The sequence below is a fragment of the Silurus meridionalis genome, chromosome 29, assembly GCF_014805685.1.
Source record: "Silurus meridionalis isolate SWU-2019-XX chromosome 29, ASM1480568v1, whole genome shotgun sequence".
Lineage (NCBI taxonomy): Eukaryota > Metazoa > Chordata > Actinopteri > Siluriformes > Siluridae > Silurus > Silurus meridionalis.
This window is the reverse complement of record NC_060912.1, coordinates 538,805-555,024: the sequence shown is the minus strand read 5'-3', so window position 1 is coordinate 555,024 and position 16,220 is coordinate 538,805. Positions and strand designations below refer to the sequence as shown.

General features: G+C 38.1%; 1 protein-coding gene across 5 annotated transcripts in view; it reads left to right on the top strand.

The window, feature by feature from the left end:
* Positions 1 to 16,220, top strand: part of ptprua (protein tyrosine phosphatase receptor type Ua) — a 158,098-nt gene that overhangs the window by 128,020 nt on the left and 13,858 nt on the right. For 2 of the 5 annotated variants that reach the window (XM_046844199.1, XM_046844198.1), the window contains exons 14-21: positions 1,410 to 1,548; positions 2,256 to 2,285; positions 2,597 to 2,757; positions 3,902 to 4,089; positions 5,647 to 5,719; positions 5,964 to 6,040; positions 7,989 to 8,006; positions 13,175 to 13,211. In XM_046844199.1, the coding sequence (XP_046700155.1) occupies positions 1,410 to 1,548; positions 2,256 to 2,285; positions 2,597 to 2,757; positions 3,902 to 4,089; positions 5,647 to 5,719; positions 5,964 to 6,040; positions 7,989 to 8,006; positions 13,175 to 13,211 (723 nt within the window). The remainder of the gene's footprint in view (positions 1 to 1,409; positions 1,549 to 2,255; positions 2,286 to 2,596; positions 2,758 to 3,901; positions 4,090 to 5,646; positions 5,720 to 5,963; positions 6,041 to 7,988; positions 8,007 to 13,174; positions 13,212 to 16,220) is intronic. The other 3 variants (XM_046844201.1, XM_046844200.1, XM_046844202.1) reach the window with 3 other exon arrangements.

Sequence of the window (16,220 nt, the reverse complement as noted above, 5' to 3'; positions counted from 1 at the left end):
CCAACACTCACACATCGGATTAATTACAAGCTGAACCCTTCCAGATGAAGATGAACTGCCCACCAAACTCGCTTTCATTTTTCTTGCTGTCTCTCTCTCTCATTTATTAACCCCCTCGTTCTTCTTCATCTTTCACCGTGATTGCTAGCTCAAAGGAAAGATGCAGGAGACTTTTTTGGTTCTTTCATCTTTTTCGCTGTAGATGGAACAGTGACTAGAAGGAATCATGTGATTGCAGTGGATTAGTTATTTTACATACTTCTACAAAAACACATGCCGACTAATAAAATTACTACATTTACCACTATTACTATAAGAATATCACTAAAACTTCTTTTTACCGCTAAACTACTACAGTGATGACTACTTTTTCAACTACTGCTATTAATACTATCAATACTACTACCATTACTACTATCAATACTACTACTGCTACTTCAATTATTACTACTTTTACTACTACAACTTTCAAAACCTCTTCTTCTTCTTTCGGCTCCTCCCATTAGGGGGCTCCACAGCGGATCATCCGTCTCCACACCCCCCCTTTCCTCTACATCTGCCTCTTTCACACCAACTACCTGCATGTCTTCCCTCACCACATCCATAAACCTCCTCCTTGGTCTTCCCCTTTTTCTCCTTCCTGGTGTCTCCATCCTCAGCATTCTCCTACTGATATACCCCATGTCCCTCCTCTGCACATGTCCAAACCATCTCAATCACACCTCCCTCACCTTGTCTCCAAAACGTCCTCCATGCTCTGTCCCTCTAATAAACTCATTTCTAATCCTGTCCATCGTCGTCACTCCCAACGAACATCTCAACATCTTCAGCTCTGCTACCTCCAGCTCCACCTCCTGTCTTTTACTCAATGCCACTGTCTCCAATCCATACAACATCTCAGGTCTCACCACAGTCCTATAAACTTTCCCTTTCACTCTCACAGATACTCTCCTATCACACTACAACGTTCAATACTACTACTGCTATTACTTCTATCACTTCTTCCTTTACTTCTTCACTGATATTCTACTTATCACTGCTACCACTTTTATATACTACTATCACTACTATCAATACAATCAATACTTCTACTATTAATACTATTATCACTAATATCAATACTATCAATACTGCTATCAATACTACTTCTACTATCATCACTACTCCATCTTTACACTTCACTTCTACTGCTTTTACTCTCACTACTATTCCTAGTGCTACTATCTCTACTACTTTTAATAATAATAATAATAATAATAATAATAATAATAATAATAATATTACTATTTCAGATAATACTGATCACTATCACAGACTATATTATATTTTAACTACTCTACTATATATTATATCTACTACTAATACTATTATTAAGTTAAAGAGTGCCAATATTTTCCTCTCTGTTTCAGCTGCATGTAAGGATCATAAGCATGCTCTGGAGATTTCCCAGAATTCTGAGGACATGGGGTTGATACTTGGGGCTTCCGCTGGAGGACTAGTGGTCTTTGTCCTTTTGCTGGGAGCCATTGTAATCATTGTGAAGAAAGGGTAAGTGTGTGTGTGTGTGTGTGTGTGTGTGTGTGTGTGTGTGTGTGTCTGTGTGTCTGTGTGTCTGTGTGTGTGTAAGTGTGCCCTAGTGTGCCATCTTTATTTGGGTCATTTGAGTTGAACTGAAGCTTGTCTCTGCAGTTATGGTAAGACAGTAATATAAATGTCTCTGGGCTCTAAGAAAAATAAAACGCTGTTGACATCATGTGACACGGTGACATTTCCACCCTAAAGGGGCAGAAATATGTCAATGTCCAGAGTCTACTCTCAACAATGTGTCCAGACAGCCACTCTCTCTGGATGAATGTCCACTAATCCATCGAGAGAGATTTTGTCTGCTGCACAATTTTGTCTTTCTGCACGACACAAAACCGTAAACCTGTTTTCCGCTGACCTCCTCTTTTATATTCAGCCTATAAATATACTTATATGATCAAATATTTTTGAATATTATAAAATAATTATAATAATAAATATTATAAAAATAGAACAGTTCAGGCAACATACAGTGTGTATGAATGTAACGTTTTTATCTCCAAGTCTAAAAATACAATTAACCAATTAATCAATTAACCAATTAATCAATTAATCAATTAATCAATTAATCAATTAACCAATTAATCAATTAACCGATTTAACACATTGCACTCTTTTTCTCTTACTCTTGAATTCACAATTTTCTCTTTGCTGCTTTTCATACTACACAGAAGGGACGTCTATTTTTATCCTTATAACCCGTAAGTGGATTCCCTTCTTCTTCTTCTTCTTTTTCTTCTCCTTCTCCTTCCCCTTTTCTTTCTTCTTCTTCTTCTTCTCTTAATTCTTCTTCTTCTTCTTCTTTTTCTGTAATTGTTTTAATATTATTCTTCATTTGTGTTCTATTCTAAAGCTTGACTGTTATTCATTTCATTGATTCCCTCATTTCTATTGTTCTCAGTTTGCTAATTATTTTAATAAATTTTTTCTGAAATATCCCGTATTCCTAAGCTTTTGTCTTCCACGGTATCTCCTGTCATTCCATGTCAGCTGATGTATGTTTTTGTTGCAGGAGAAAGAAAGTGAACATGAACAAAGCAGCCATGCCGTATCGGCAAGAGAAGAAACAAAGGCTGGGTTCTCTGGATTGCAGCACGGCCGAACAAGGCACTCTGCCGCAGGACGACCGGACCACACACACCTTCATGGACGTGCATAGCTGCAATGCCAGAAGTGAGTATGCACATGCACATGCACATGTAATAGACAAACACAAATGAACGGGAAAGTTTCTGCCAAAGATCATCATGGATTTCATCATATAAGAATAAAAGTGTCTTTATCTCGCTGTGCTCACCGTAAAAAATACAGAAACCAACTCAATGTCAGAACGGTTCCTCGCCGAGTTCCTGACCTGAATTCAGCCTTGACTGTAAAGTTCATTAAATCACTGTTCTGATGTCAAATTTTCTACTTAACTAGCTGTTTTGTTGGTGAATGGATCTGAGCTTTACACACACACACACACACACACACACACAATCTGAATGTTTCCTTCGAGCATGTGTTAGTGCAATTAGGGTTGGTGGATTATGTTTAACTTTGAATATGATCCATGCATGTCTTAATGATTTAATGTGTCATAATTAGTTTTTGAGCAGAGGGTAATTATTGTTCTTGAACATGGGGGAGACGAGGCACTCCCTCAAGACTTCATTCATCATCTGTAGTGGAAGTGTGTGTGCAGTGCATTTAACCTGAATGCAGATCATTTAATGAATCGAAAGTATGCATGCAAACCCACACACACTTATTTACACACCATCACACACACACACACACACACACACACACACATACACACACACACACACACACACACAGTTTTGTGTTACAAAACTATTCTCAAAAATTTTTGATACCATGTCATAGTAAGGATTATGGTGATTATTTATTTATTTATTTATTTATTTATTTATTTATTTATTTATTTATTTATTTATTTATTTATTTATTTATTTATTTATTTATTTATTTATTTATTTATTTATTTATTTATTTATGTTTTTATTTATCATCTTTTGTCTGATGGAACATTTCAGGCAGGTTGAAGGAAAAGAAATAAAAAAAGGAAGAAAAAATCCAGAAATTTGAAAGAAATGTCGAAGCAGCCAGAATGTTCTTGGCAAACAGATAAAAAATAAATAAACATATGTAATGTGTTTCACCTCTAAATGCTCGTCCTGTGGCTTCTTGGCTAATGTTCCTCTTTCAGTCCACAGTTTATCTGAACATGGATTCATCTGGAGCTGTAAATATTCACCGCTTCTCGTCTCTGCGTCCTGCGTGTAGTTGAACTCTGTGTGTTTTTTTGCAGCTGATCAGCGCAGCTCCGTGAACGAGTCGAGCAGCCTGCTGGGAGGTTCTCCACGACGCCACTGCTGCAGGAAGAACTCTCCGTACCACACAGGCCAGCTGCATCCAGCTGTTCGTGTAGCTGACCTACTGCAGCACATCAATCAAATGAAGAATTCAGAGTGTTATGGTTTCAAGCAGGAATATGAGGTAACCGTTCTATCGCATGAAACCTTGCGTTAAAGGAACATCTGGTGTTTTTCTGCTTATTTGTTGCAACAGCACGTTTATTACTTGTATTTCAAACAGAATATCAGAGACTGATCACATAATTATGTCCAGGTGACACGTAAAGCATTTATTAAGAAGGAATTTATCAATCTGGTTTAAATAACCATTTAATTTTCCTTAATTCTGAAATATTTCATTCGATTTCAATCATTCCTTCATGACATGGTTCAGAGATGAAATGATCGTTCTTTTGGATGGAGGTGAAAGACATCAATTCACTCCTCTGTCATGTGTGTTCACAAAACGGATCCCAATCTTTTATATCAGCTTCCTTTCTGTCTGCTTTTCACCACTTTAATGACACTCCTTCGCTTTCTTCTACCTCACACACCCCTGATCCGGATTTCCCCAATAGGACAGAGATACACTGTTGGAGATTCATTAAACTGAACCTGAGGGATGAAGGATTTGAAGTCGATGGACAGGTTGCTTCTGTTTGGATTATTTAGGTCTCAGAGGTTCAACAGGTTGGAGGACGTCTATGTGATGAAGAATGGACAGCGTTATCACTTACATTTTCATAAATCAGACCAGGAGGAAATGTGTTTCATGTGGCTGCAGCAGGACACACTGTTAGGTCTTGAACAGATCTCCTGCAGTGATCATCATGATGTTCAGACAGTGTGATGTTGAAGGACATCAACATTGTTAAACAAAAATCATACACATTTCAGCACCTAATGGTGGGTTTGGGGTGAAAATGACTGACAGGAGACCAATTCAGAAACATTGTGGACCAGAAGGAAGGTTTCCAAACTGTTTTTTGGCTTTTTAATAAATGTTTATTTACATAATCTGAAAGATTTGTGTTTGGTGATGGTGATGGTGATTGTGATGTTGTGGGGAAGAAGGCGGCTCTGAAACTCCTGGTTTTGGTGTGAATTTAAATTTGTGTATTTTCTCCTGGATGGAAGGAGATACTGTATATCAACCTGAAGTGTTTGTGATTGGGATGAAGGAGACGCTGATGAGGTGATGTTTTGAGGATACTCAGGTGACAAATTTTCACCAAACTTTGTAGAGCTTTTCTGTCACCCATCAAAAAAGTTTCCATTCCACACTATGAAGAAGTTGGTCAGGGTGCTATTTACGTTACCTATAATTAGATCCACACAGATATGCAATGTGACAGCGTTTGGGAGATGACAATGAAGCTTCAAGAATCCATGGCTGAGACTGAAAGAAAGCACAATTAGCCATCATCAGTTCTGTGTCCTGTGAACTCAAAAGAACGCTAGAAAACTATGAGCATCCTTTAAGATGTTGTATATAAAATCAGGAGCCGTAGGTCAAAAGGCTGTCAGAATATTGGATGTGACTTGTACCTGCCGATGGATACATGTCCTGCTCTTCAGCCTGCACCTGAGGAGGAACTTATCAGACAGCGATTGGCTTGTGTTCAGTTTTCAGGGGTTTTTTTCATCAGTGATTTGTTGTAACTGTCTCAGGAAACTTTTTCCTGTTTTCTCCTTGCAGAGTTTCTTTGATGGATGGGACATCACTAAAAGGAAAGATAAGACCAAAGGCAGACATGATACCCTTCTGGCCCGTGAGTTTTACCCTCCATACACATTTACAGTCACCAGAAGAACATTTCTCATGCATCTGAATTGATGGATCAGTTACTTCCTGATTTGAATTTTTTTTTTTCAAGTTTTCTTTAAAAAAATAAAAATAAATAAATAAACAAACAAATAGAAATATATATATATATATATATAAAAAAAAAAAAAAAAAAAGCTCATTTCAGCATTAAGTCTTACAAAAGCCTGTTTTTTTGTGATTACCTGTAGATGATCGTCATCATGTGAAAATGCACTCTCTCTTGGCTGATCCTAACTCTGATTATGTCAATGCCAACTATATTGATGTGAGTTCCCTTTGTGTTAATTCCATTATCTAAGCATTATCTTTTCTTTCTGTCTTTGCCACTGCTTCTGTCTGGTTTATCTTTTCCCTTGAGATGGTTGAAGAACTTCAAACTGCTTTCCTGTGTGACTCTGACAATTCTGATGCACAGGAAACCTGAAAATAACAAACTTATGGCAGAAAAATATGATGTATTCAACATAATATATAGCTGTTCTGCTCATTATTTTTCATACCACCATGGTGTTATCCTCAGGACCTAGTGGAGTATGTCCTTGTTCTCGTTTCCTTGCCGAGGAAGTCGTCAGGTTGTGACTGTGAACCCACATGGGTCCAACATCTCACTCTTCTTCTTTCCCATTCTTGTCTTTCTGATGAAAAGAGAAAGTCTATTCAAGACGATAAGAATAATGTTTTAATCATGTGTATGCTTTTATGTCTTTGTTAAAAAGACCATCGAGCGAGTTTAAAATGACACACACACACACACACACACACACACACACACCCCATTGGAGACATTGCAAATCTGTCATTTGTGTGGCGTGATGTTTGTGTTGTCCCGGAGCAGGGTGAGGACTGTAGCTTCAGCAGAACTACTTTGTTGTCGGTGTTATAAATCCCTGACTTCTGAATTGTTCTATAGTGTAGAATAGTGAGCTGTTTGTTTCTTTATGCCCTGATGCAGTTAGATGATGGACAATGCTGGACATTCTGTCCAGAGCATGTTCAACAAGAGCTTACAGAGGCTGGATTCAGCATAAGATTGAATGTGATGTACGAAGCCTGCAGGCTTTATGAGCAGTGTTGAATATTAATTATCCTCCTCTGACACTGTGTGTTCACAGCAGGGAGTCGAGCGAACAGGAGACACAGTTGTGCAGCCCCTCTAGGAAGAAATGGGCACAAGGCCCAGCTGCTCAGCTCCCTGGAATGGGAAGAGTAAGCTATTTTATAGCATACGGACAAAGAAGAGTTGGTAATAGGAATGAGCCAAAGGCAAGAGCTGTTACAGGCAATAGAGCAGTGCAATGAAGTGCAGAAGTCCCAAGAGGTTATAATAGAGACAGACCCTGATGTACTCTTATTGGCTGCTTCTTATTTTTAAAACCTGATCAATGCACCTGCTTTGGTGTAGAGAACTGATAGTCTTAGATTAGAACATCTTGATAAACAAAGTATAATTCAGTTTTTGACATTGCAGATGATCAAATGTCAAAGCAGCAGTTTGTGTAACTTTCCATATAAATCCACAAAATCCTGATCAAATGGGAAGAAGTTAAAAGGAATTAGATCACAGTCACAGAATGATGACTATTGATATTGGCTATTGATATTTTGTAAGGCACAGAGGAACACTCCACTAGTCCTGAAGGAGTCCACTCTGGTGGGTTTCTCAAATATAAAACTATTTAGTCAAATGATATACTTTTAGTTACACGGCTTATTAGAAGTCCTGTGACTGTTCAGGCCCTGAAACTATCATTATTTCCTTCTGTTTTTTTAGGAAATAAATGCTTTTATTTATACTTTAATCTAAAAGGGACATTCTGTCATTTTTATATGAATATCTGGAAGAAATCCTGATCCACAGGAAGTTCTGCATTTAAAAATGTTACCAGGTTTGAAGGTTTAATGACATTATTACTAACAAAACACATTTAAAACAAGAAGTTAATTATACGAAACCCATCTTCTAGTTATCGGATTCTGATATCTGATCTCCTTCATGTCTCATATCTCCCGATAGTTAGTTAGTAGAACCTGTATTAGTTATAGGATTGTGATTACTTTCTCGTATCTGTTCTGTCTGTAATTTCTCTATCCCTTCCTCAACCTCCTTTTTATTAGTCATTACTATAATTAGCTCTCTTTCCTTTTCTCTTTCTTTTGTTCCCTTTTTTCCAACTTCTGCTATTGTTCCATCTCTTTTCATTTCGGATTCATAGATTCGGATAAACAGGGAAGTAAGTACTCTTCTTTTCTATCACCCTACACCCCTTTATTGTTCATATTATATTTAACTCCAATATTAGTGGCTTTGCACACCATTATTGTTTTTTAAATCTGTGTGTAATTTTTCGTTAAATGAATAGCAGCACTGAGCCTCTACAGGGCTGAGCAGAAAGGTCTTATACCATTCATCTAAGGAGAATATGAGTAGGTAACTTAGTGGTTAAAACATTTATCTTTGGATCTGAAGATTGTGAGTTCTAATCCCATCCACACCAAGCTGCTACTCCTGGTCGCTGTCCAGGGTCCTTAACCCTGTCGTATAAATAAATGAGATAAATATAAGTCACATTGGATCAGAGTATCTGCCAAATGCTGTAATTGTAAATCTTTCCTTTTTAGTCGATGATTTGTGTGTGTGGACTGCAATATAATTAGTAGCAATAACTAACACACACTCACACACACAAAAAGAGACCAAAAGCGTACATAAAGTGTGTAATTAAAAGTTGTATTGATGATAAAAAGTTCAAAAATCAATAATAATGTTTTCGATGTTGGTTCATCAAGCATCAGGTAACTGTGACTCATTTGACAGAATAAATCATTATTTTAAAATCCACCATACTACAGTCCTGTTTACACCAGAGATATCATTGCCTAGTGACAAACTGTCCCGATCTGAATTTTTTGCCATGTGTAGGAATGTATTGCTCTTTACCATCCATTCTATTCCTGTAAATTTCTCAATCATTGTCAGTGGATTTGCTCTTTTTCCCTCACTGACTTTTAAAGACAGTAATTTTTCTTATCAGTTTAATGCACCATGACATCATGACAACACTCTTCTGGGCTTCTTGTCTAGAGAAAATTAAATTGACTGCTTGAGTTTTAATAAACGCCGCTGCTGCAGAGAAGGTGGACTTATAGATATTATTTATTTGTTTACATTTCTTTGGAGGATTTGGAGCCAATCTTGTGCTTATTTCCAGTGTGAAATTGTTGATTTGTAACCTTTGTATGCCAGAATTAGTCTATCAGATATCAGCTGTTTTATCCTGTGGCAGGGTCCTGATATAATTGTGTTGCCAGATCCTTTGAATTTAAGAATCTGTTTGCTGGCTCGGATCGCTGTTAAAGACTTAATTTTGTCTGCACTGTTCACAAAATGACACCGTCGTCATTTTCTTTCGATGATTGAATCTCTGTAGACTCTTAATGAAAGGTGTTGAAAGGTGAAATGATTAACTGAGTTAAATGTGTGTTAAAAAAGAACATGGCATCCTCTCGCGGCCTCCTCTCACACTGTGAGTGACAGTGAACATAAATTAAATGAGTTTAATAAATTCATCTGTTTCTCAGTAAACACACACTGGTGCCTGGAGTTTACCTGCATGTCAGGAAACAAATACACCCTGAACTGTGTATGATGATGCGTACATTTATCAATTTATTCATTTATTCATTTATTAGCAGTAACAATACAGTGACCTTCATATCATAACATCCAGTTATACTGTATAGTGAGGTGAAGTTCATTAGAGCATACTGTAATGTCCGAAAGAAAGAAAGAAAGGGATGGATGGATGGATGGATGGATGGATGGATGGATGGATGGATGGATGGATAGATAGATAGATAGATAGATAGATAGATAGATAGATAGATAGATAGATAGATAGATAGATAGATAGATAGATAGATAGATAGATAGATAGATAGATAGATATTATTTAGATGGAACTCTGCTGTAAAACAGACCTCAGGTTTAAAGTTCATTACTCCACTGGATCAAATGAAATTGTGGTGGAATTGAAAGCGAGCATGATCTCTGTAATTCGGAGCTGAAAACTAAAGATTTGAAGTGTTTTGTTGTGTAGGTTGTGTTTAGAGATCATGTGTAGGCCTTATGTACTGTTCAACACTCAGTGCTGTGGGCGGCTGGCTGGTTGTATAATGGGTTCCTCTGAGATGGTTTCCTCCTACTAGTTATTATTTTGTTTGCTTTTTTATTTCTGCAGTGTTTATTTCTTTTTCTTTCTCTCTTCATGTGGGTTCAGGATTGGTCACGCAAGCCGTCTAACGTTCCACACGTATACGTACAGCACACGGACGATGTGCTTGAAAACAAAACCTTTTGTCGTTACTTGTTATGAGTGAACATTGTGAGGATGATTAGAGATCTGATACAGTGTAGTGACTCAACTGTGACTTCCTGGCACCAAGGTGACATCAAGGTGAAAATTAGAGTTGCTAATTAAGTTGAGTTGTAAATCACTTTACAGTCGAAGGAAACAACAAAAATATTATATCACAATATGAATTTTCCAGATTGCAGTACCGCAAAAATACATATCACAAATCCTGCTATAATCCAGAAAATATTATTCTGTTGTCATATTGTCCCACTACAGCGTCACAGCACTCTTCACAGTTATCTGCTGAATCAGTGATTGTACAGCTGTAAGAACTGGGAGAGTTTTCACTTGGGTGTCTATGGTGAAGGAAAAACCAGGTACAGCACAGACCTCAGGGAATCAGGTGTACAGAGGTGTTACATTGCAGGATTCTCAAATGGAAATGGAGCCTGAAGGATGTCTGATGGTGTCTGATGGTGTCTGATGGTGTGTGATGATGTGTGATGGTGTATGATGGTGTGTGTGAATGTGTAGGTATGTGTACAGGTATAGGAATATACTGGTCTTGAAATGACTAAAAATTGGGTTGAACAGAAATAAATGGTATCCTGTCTCGGCTCGTACGATTCCTCCTGAACGATCGCGCGGGTCCGTGTGTCCGTATTATACATGGATGGTTGCACTAATAGTAGGAATCGCTTTCCTTTTTCGTTTCTGCTTCACACTCAAGTGGTGAAAAGAATGATTTTTTTAGGTGCATGACGGAGCCTCATGAGTGCTGAGGAGACGTTCTACATTCTGTAGGTAGATGTGTGTGTGTGTGTGTGTGTGTGTGTGTGTGTGTGAGACAGGAGGTGTGAGCACTCACACCACAGAGGAGAGAGATGGTAACTGTAACCTTCATCCAGAACATATCTGAGCGGCTGTGTTAAAGCTGTGCTGAATAAAACAATCAAAACATGAAATATAAAAATATGTAAATATGTAACACTGTGTGGGCAAAAGGATTTTTTCAGCCATATGTTATTACGTCTTTGGATTCAGGAGCATAGAATTTGTCCTTCACTTGAACTAAGAGACCCAAATCCTGCTTCTGTGCACAAAGCCGGCTTTATGAGGATCTTCTCTCCATGGGTTGGAGTGGAAGATCTTCTGCTATGGTAAATCTAAGGCTCAAATGTCTCGACTGAACATCAGATGTTTCTAGTCGTGCGCCTCTTCTGTGATTACATAAAGATCATTAATCCAGTGAGATCTTCACTCCTACACTGTGGCACTCAGAAAGTTCATGAAGCCGATGCCAGAACACTGGTACAGCAGAGCTCCAGACAGAGAAACACGGGCGTTCAATTAAAATTGTTTTTTGTTGTTTGTGTAGGGTTTTGTGTATAAAATATCTCTTTGTTGCATCATAACACACAAATACATGCATGTAAGCATCAGAAGGAGAACTTCAGTTGATACTGGAGAGAACAAGAGAAATGAAGCTGTAGGGAGTTGAAAGAAAGACATGCAAACAAGATGGAGAAGTGAAACTGGAACAGGAATTTATTTATTTATTTATATTGGCAAAAGTATTGGGACACCTGCCTTTTCCATCCATATGTGGTTGGAAACTGTCACCACAAACTTGGAGGCACACAATCGTATCGGACGTCTTTGGATGCTGTAGCATGACATTGAAAATGTGTGTGACCAGCGTGACACAAGTGCACAAATCCAGCTCCATGAAGATCTGCTTTACATGGGTTGGAGTGGAAGATCTTCTTCTACAGAGCACTAAAACTTAATAAACAGCTTTGGGATGAATGTGAACACTGACTGCATCTCCACAAATCACAGCAAATGGAGAATAAATGTGGAACAATAAATTCAAAGAGGAGAAAACACTAATCTTATCCTCAGATGCCCACAAAGATTTAGCTTTATATCGGATGTATGTATTAATGTAAGTACTGGAAGGTTTAATATTAAGAGTAACTGATCCACCAGCAGTTTATAGTGGATTCTGTCATTCTGAATTTCCTACAGAATTGATTTATTCACCACGAGAGACTCGTGTGTGCGGACATCAGACGAGCAAGGAGAAGGTGGAACAGTATATAAATGTTTCCGGTATTAAAATATCAAACCCATGATGAAGGTCTACTAATAAGAAAGATGAGTTCTGTTGTTATTTATTTATTTATCATTGCATTTTAATAGTTTTGTGAGCAGCAGCAGCTTGTGATTTTAACCTTTTTAACAATACCCAGTGATCCATCATACGGTTTGAGCAGTTGTAGATGTTTGATACAGCGCGGGTGTTTATCAGGTTTTGGTCAAAGAAATCCAGTGTAAATCTTACAATCCATTTAAAACCCATTAAATTCTCTGACAACATAAAAGTGATGATAGATATTATTTCTAGTTGTAATCAGTTGCAAAGGAAACAAGGCCACGGTGCTCACACACATTATTCACTCTATAATTCTTCCTCGAACACTCCAATATATATATATATATATTAAATCATAAACACTATCTGTACTTACACTTCTATAGCACCCAATGACAGGGTTGTGTTTCTGTATGTAGAGAATCGTGACTATACAGTCAGAAGGGTGATGGGAAAAGAGGAGGCGTGAACAATCTACACCTTTCTACAAAATCTTCAGAACAGAGATCAAACAAACAGCTCAAATGAGCTTTGATTCAATTATAATTATTTACTATAATACATTTTTAATTTTCAACTTTATTTAATAACTTCTAATGAAAACAGAGCAGGCGTGGGGCAGAGAGATACCTGCCCGATGGTCGTTTATGCTTATTTCAGTTCCTCTTTTTCTATAATAATAATAATAATAATAATAATAATAATAATAATAATAATTTCATGAAGCTAAATGAGATGAACAATCAGCTTTTAGGTGAATTTACAGACTTGAACATTTTTTTACCTCCGTTTTATAAACCACATCTTAATTAAACATTATCAGTGACCTGTTGTAAGAAGTACCATCATATTCCATCTGTCAAAACACAATCTTTCTGTTTCTCAGGGATACCAACGCTCCAACCATTTCATCGCCACTCAAGGTCAGTTTCCTGATTATGCTCTTCTGAAATGCCGTGTTTAATATTCTGTGGATATTATTAGTTTGAGTTATTTATTAGTTTATGTGTGTGTGTGTGTGTGTGTGTGTGTGTGTGTGTGTGTGTGTCTCCTTGTTATGAAATTTAAATGTGGAACTATTATTCATGATGCTTGATGATCCGGTCTTCGTGGTTGCACTCCTTTTGTTTCTTGTCGTCTGTTTTTTTCCTTTTCCTGCTTGATTGTTTGTTCCTGTACTCCTCCTGCCAGTTTTTCTCTCGTTCATTCTCCTCCAACCTTCTTCATTTTTCCCTTAAATTTCATGCCTAAGATTAAACTCCATATAAACTCTGTGTATGAAAGTGCGAGAAGTAAATGACCACGGTATCAGACTGGACCAGGTAACTGTTGATGTGTTTGTAGTTACAGAATACGGCAGGAGAAACTATAAATATACAGTACAGTATGCAAGAGTTATAAATATTTTCATCAGAAATTCTTTGCATACCATCTTATTATAGCTGTCATGCAGAAGCTGAGTGATGAGAAACAAGTTATTCTGTGGGACTTGGGTGGAACATCACAGAGCGTTTCTTCAAATGATGCAAATATGATCCAGGGTTCAAATATTGAATATTAATTACATGCTGGACGTACTGCCATGCGGGAATACCAAGTAGGAGATGCGTGACAGGGTTGATTATGGGTAATGGACACACCGGTCTATAGACACTTTCTAATTTTTATTTAAAATCCCACATGGCTGCACACACATGTGATTAAAGGAGATTATTCATGGTTCATAACTCTGTTGGTAAACTGTAGGAAGCACATGGCCTCAGGCTGTATCAACGATCCTGTGTTACAGCAAACACATCCAGAGTGTAATACCATACACACACAGGTGTATCAGAAGTGAGAGAGAGAGAGAGAGAGAGAGAGAGAGAGAGAGAGAGAAGCAATGTAGAAAGTTTTAAAGGTTTATAAAAAGAAGAAGTATCATCTGTAGCCGGAAGATAAATTCTGTGTATGATTATGCATGATTGCTCTCCAGAGAAGCTCCACGTCACCAGAACAAAATCTGGCCTTTTATTCTGGATAAACAAACAACAAAAATACACTGCAACATGAGCAGCTACAGTCGTTTTCAAATCCCTACTTTTTTACATTCACACATTTTCTCAGCTCCAGGTTACTGGAACAAAGCTGAACTTTATTAAACGTGTTCCCTCGGTAATGAGCAGAAGATTTATAATGGATTTTTGCGGTTAATGGAAATGAAGTGTTTATATGAGGGAAAAAATCTAATATAACACAGAAATGCATTCCAATGAAGCAGGAGGGGTTTAGTGTCGGACATTTATAAATTCTCTACTCAATCAGGATTGTATTTTACTTATGCGTGTGTGTGTGTGTGTGTGTGTGTGTGTGTGTGTGTGTGTGTGCGTGTGTAAATTCATGACAATCTTGGACGAGATTCATTTCTACTTGGCCGTGTTTTAATGCGGATTCTTATTCATAAAGCTTTAATAAATTATTTTAAATGTCTGTATGAGTTATTATGTGTAAATGATAGCATAATAAAACTGCTCAAATTTGCCTGAGGTGCCAAGAAATATGAGAAAGTTATATTTAAGTTACAGTGAGGAAAATAAGTATTTGAACACCCTGCTATTTTGCAAGTTCTCCCACTTAGAAATCATGGAGGGTCTTAAATTGTCATCGTAGGTGCATGTCCACTGTGAGAGACATAATCTAAAAAAAAATCCAGAAATCACAATGTATGATTTTTAAACTATTTATTTGTATGATACAGCTGCAAATAAGTATTTGAACATCTGTCTATCAGCTAGAATTCTGACCCTCAAAGACCTGTTAGTCTGCCTTTAAAATGTCCACCTCCACTACATTTATTATCCTAAATTAGATGCACCTGTTTGAGGTCGTTAGCTGCATAAAGACACCTGTCCACCCCATACAATCAGTAAGAATCCAACTACTAACATGGCCAAGACCAAAGAGCTGTCCAAAGACACTAGAGACAAAATTGTACACCTCCACAAGGCTGGAAAGGGCTACGGGGAAATTGCCAAGCAGCTTGGTGAAAAAGGTCCACTGTTGGAGCAATCATTAGAAAATGGAAGAAGCTAAACATGACTGTCAATCTCCTCGGACTGGGGCTCCATGCAAGATCTCACCGTGGGGTCTCAATGATCCTAAGGAAGGTGAGAAATCAGCCCAGAACTACACGGGAGGAGCTGGTCAATGACCTGAAAAGAGCTGGGACCACCGCTTCCAAGGTTACTGTTGGTAATACACTAAGACGCCATGGTTTGAAATCATGCATGGCACGGAAGGTTCCCCTGCTTAAACCAGCACATGTCCAGGCACGTCTTAAGTTTGCCAATGACCATTTGGATGATCCAGAGGAGTCATGGGAGAAAGTCATGTGGTCAGATGAGACCAAAATAGAACTTTTGGGTCATAATTCCACTAAACGTGTTTGGAGGAAGAAGAATGATGAGTACCATCCCAAGAACACCATCCCTACTGTGAAGCATGGGGTGGTAGCATCATGCTTTGGGGTGTTTTTCTGCACATGGGACAGGGCGACTGCACTGTATTAAGGAGAGGATGACCGGGGCCATGTATTGCGAGATTTGGGAACAACCTCCTTCCCTCAGTTAGAGCATTGAAGATGGGTCGAGGCTGGGTCTTCCAACATGACAATGACCAAGCACACAGCCAGGATAACCAAGGAGTGGCTCTGTAAGAAGCATATCAAGGTTCTGGCGTGGCCTAGCCAGTCTCCAGACCTAAACCCAATAGAGAATCTTTGAGGGAGCTCAAACTCCGTGTTTCTCAGCGACAGGCCAGAAACCTGACTGATCTAGAGAAGATCTGTGTGGAGGTGGGCCAAAATCCCTCCTGCAGTGTGTGCAAACCTGGTGAAAAACTACAGGAAACGTTTGACCTCTGTAATTGCAAACAAAGGCTACTGTACCAAATAT